This window comes from Pyxicephalus adspersus, chromosome 2, assembly GCF_032062135.1.
Source record: "Pyxicephalus adspersus chromosome 2, UCB_Pads_2.0, whole genome shotgun sequence".
NCBI classification, from domain to species: Eukaryota; Metazoa; Chordata; class Amphibia; order Anura; family Pyxicephalidae; genus Pyxicephalus; species Pyxicephalus adspersus.
The window spans coordinates 115,296,167-115,298,627 of NC_092859.1; the positions used below are offsets into that span (position 1 = coordinate 115,296,167).

Here is a 2,461-nt window from a genome sequence, read left to right on the forward strand (position 1 = left end):
CCCCCTATATAAGGGATCATACCCGGACACCCCCTAGATATGTGATCTGAGGGCACCCCCTATATAAGGGATCATACCCGGACACCCCCTAGATAAGCGATCATACCCGGACACCCCGTAGATAAGTAATGATACTCAGACACCCCGTAGATAAGTAATGATACCCAGACACCCCCTAGATATGTGATCTGAGGGCACCCCCTATATAAGGGATCATACCCGGACACCCCCTAGATAAGGGATCATACCCGGACACCCCCTAGATAAGGGATCATACCCGGACACCCCCTAGATAAGGGATCATACCCGGACACCCCCTAGATAAGGGATCATACCCGGACACCCCCTAGATAAGCGATCATACCTGGACACCCCGTAGATAAGTAATGGTACCCAGACACCCCCTAGATATGTGATCTGAGGGCACCCCCTAGATAAGCGATCATACCCGAACACCCCGTAGATAAGCGAACATACCCGAACACCCCGTAGATAAGTAATGATACCCGGACACCCCCTAGATATGTGATCTGAGGGCACCCCCTGGATAAGGGATCATACCCGGACACCCCCTAGATAAGCGATCATACCAGGACACCCCGTAGATAAGTAATGATACCCAGGCACCCCCTAGATATGTGATCTGAGGGCACCCCCTAGATAAGCGATCATACCCGAACACCCCGTAGATAAGTGATCATACCCGGACACCCCCTGGATAAGGGATCATACCCGGACACCCCCTGGATAAGGGATCATACCCGGACACCGTTTCTGCACAGGACATACTCATCAGATGGTGAAGTCATGCATGTTGATCACTTGATGTACTGTGACATAAAAATGGAAACCCTAACAGTTGTTTTGGGTACACCCATACAATGGCCGGGTGTGATTTCTCCTAGCAGGGTGTATATGCCTGGTGTTACCCTGACACTGTCATTACCAATACATAGAACAGAAACCATTCCCCCAGCCCTATGGCTGCACAACACAATCCTGTATGGAGGAGACAATATGATGCCAATGTAAGGAAGCCTGCAGCACCATGATGCCATATCCCCCCATACAGGGCTTTACCCGGACCCTCTCCTCCTATATCACCCTCGGGTGTAAGTACATTCCATCCCAGGATCCCCTGACCCCCGCTGCCAGTCCCGCCCATTCTCACCTCTCTTGTTCAGGTCATACCCCACCAGCAGGAAGTAATCTGCCAATCTCGCCATGTCCCCGTTCCCCGGGCCGCTCTCTCAACCCCGGACTCCTCCCGCCGCCGCCATCTTTCCTGCCAGCCCGGCCCGGTATTGCGCATGCACGAATCCGGCCACTACGGGTGGGGTCTACGGGCGTGACGTAAGGAGGCGTGTCGGGGTCAGGAGGAGGGCGTATAATTTTACGTCAATGGTAGGGGCTTCTATGAAAGACTAACAGATAACAGTGGGCGGGGTAAACGAGGGTAGTGGGAGGGATATTCTAATTAGGGGCGTATCCTGGTTCAGGGCGCTGTCATGTGCGAGGCGCTGCTTCGGTGACAGACCGGCCGGTGTTATTGGGCGGAGCCTAGAAGGCTGTGACGTGTGAGGTGATAGTGCCAAGTGTCAGGGGCTGCCCGCTTATCAGTGCAGAGATTTACAGGAATCCGCAATATCACATTCACCGTGTTATGCTCACATTCACCGGGTTATCCCCACATTCACAGTGTTATCCTCACATTCCCCGTGTTATCCTCATGATCACCGTGTTATCCCCACATTCACCATGTTATCCTCATGATCACCCTGTTATCCTCACATTCACCGTGTTATCCCCACATTCACCATGTTATTGTCCTCACATTCACCGTTTTATCCCCACATTCACCCTGTTATTGTCCTCACATTCACCCTGTTATCCCCACATTCACTATATATCATGTGTAACACACAGGAAGATTCACACAATTTTCATCCATGATGTTATTTCGTCCAATTGTTTGCATAAGATTTCTTTTTTTTGAAAAAAAGCCAACCTTGGATGAATATTATGTGAATCTTGAGCAAACAAAATTTCATATTTTTATCCAACTGATTACATTACTTTCACCCCATAAGAACAGTACTATATTTCTTCCGGCATCACCTGGGATCAACATTGACCTCTGGGAATGAAATGCTGGATCACAGATCAGATAAATCCTGCGCTGTGATTGGCTGTGATCACATGTCTGATATAACCTCTCACTTGTTACAATGTTCTACTCCAGTGTCTGTCATTTGCAGCCCTTATGTAATGTACAGCGCTGCATCTTATGTTAGCGCTATATAAATCCTGTTAATTATAATAATAATAATAATAATAAAAAGTCTGTTTAATCACATGGCAGGCTAAAGTTACCCCCTCACTACTTCCCACCATTCCATATCTCCTCTCTTATTGTGTGCTGCTTTCCCCTCCTCTTAGATTGTAAGCTCTTCGGGGCAGG

The 2,461-nt window shown here is 49.0% G+C and overlaps 1 protein-coding gene across 6 annotated transcripts in view; it reads right to left on the minus strand.

The window, feature by feature from the left end:
• Positions 1-1,326, minus strand: part of SBF1 (SET binding factor 1) — a 59,260-nt gene extending 57,934 nt beyond the window's left edge. For all 6 annotated transcript variants that reach the window (XM_072401976.1, XM_072401974.1, XM_072401972.1 and 3 more), the window contains exon 1: positions 1,172-1,326. In XM_072401976.1, coding sequence (XP_072258077.1) covers positions 1,172-1,226 — 55 coding nt within the window. In that variant the 5' untranslated portion in view covers positions 1,227-1,326. The remainder of the gene's footprint in view (positions 1-1,171) is intronic.
• Between the last annotated feature and the right edge of the window lie 1,135 nt (positions 1,327-2,461).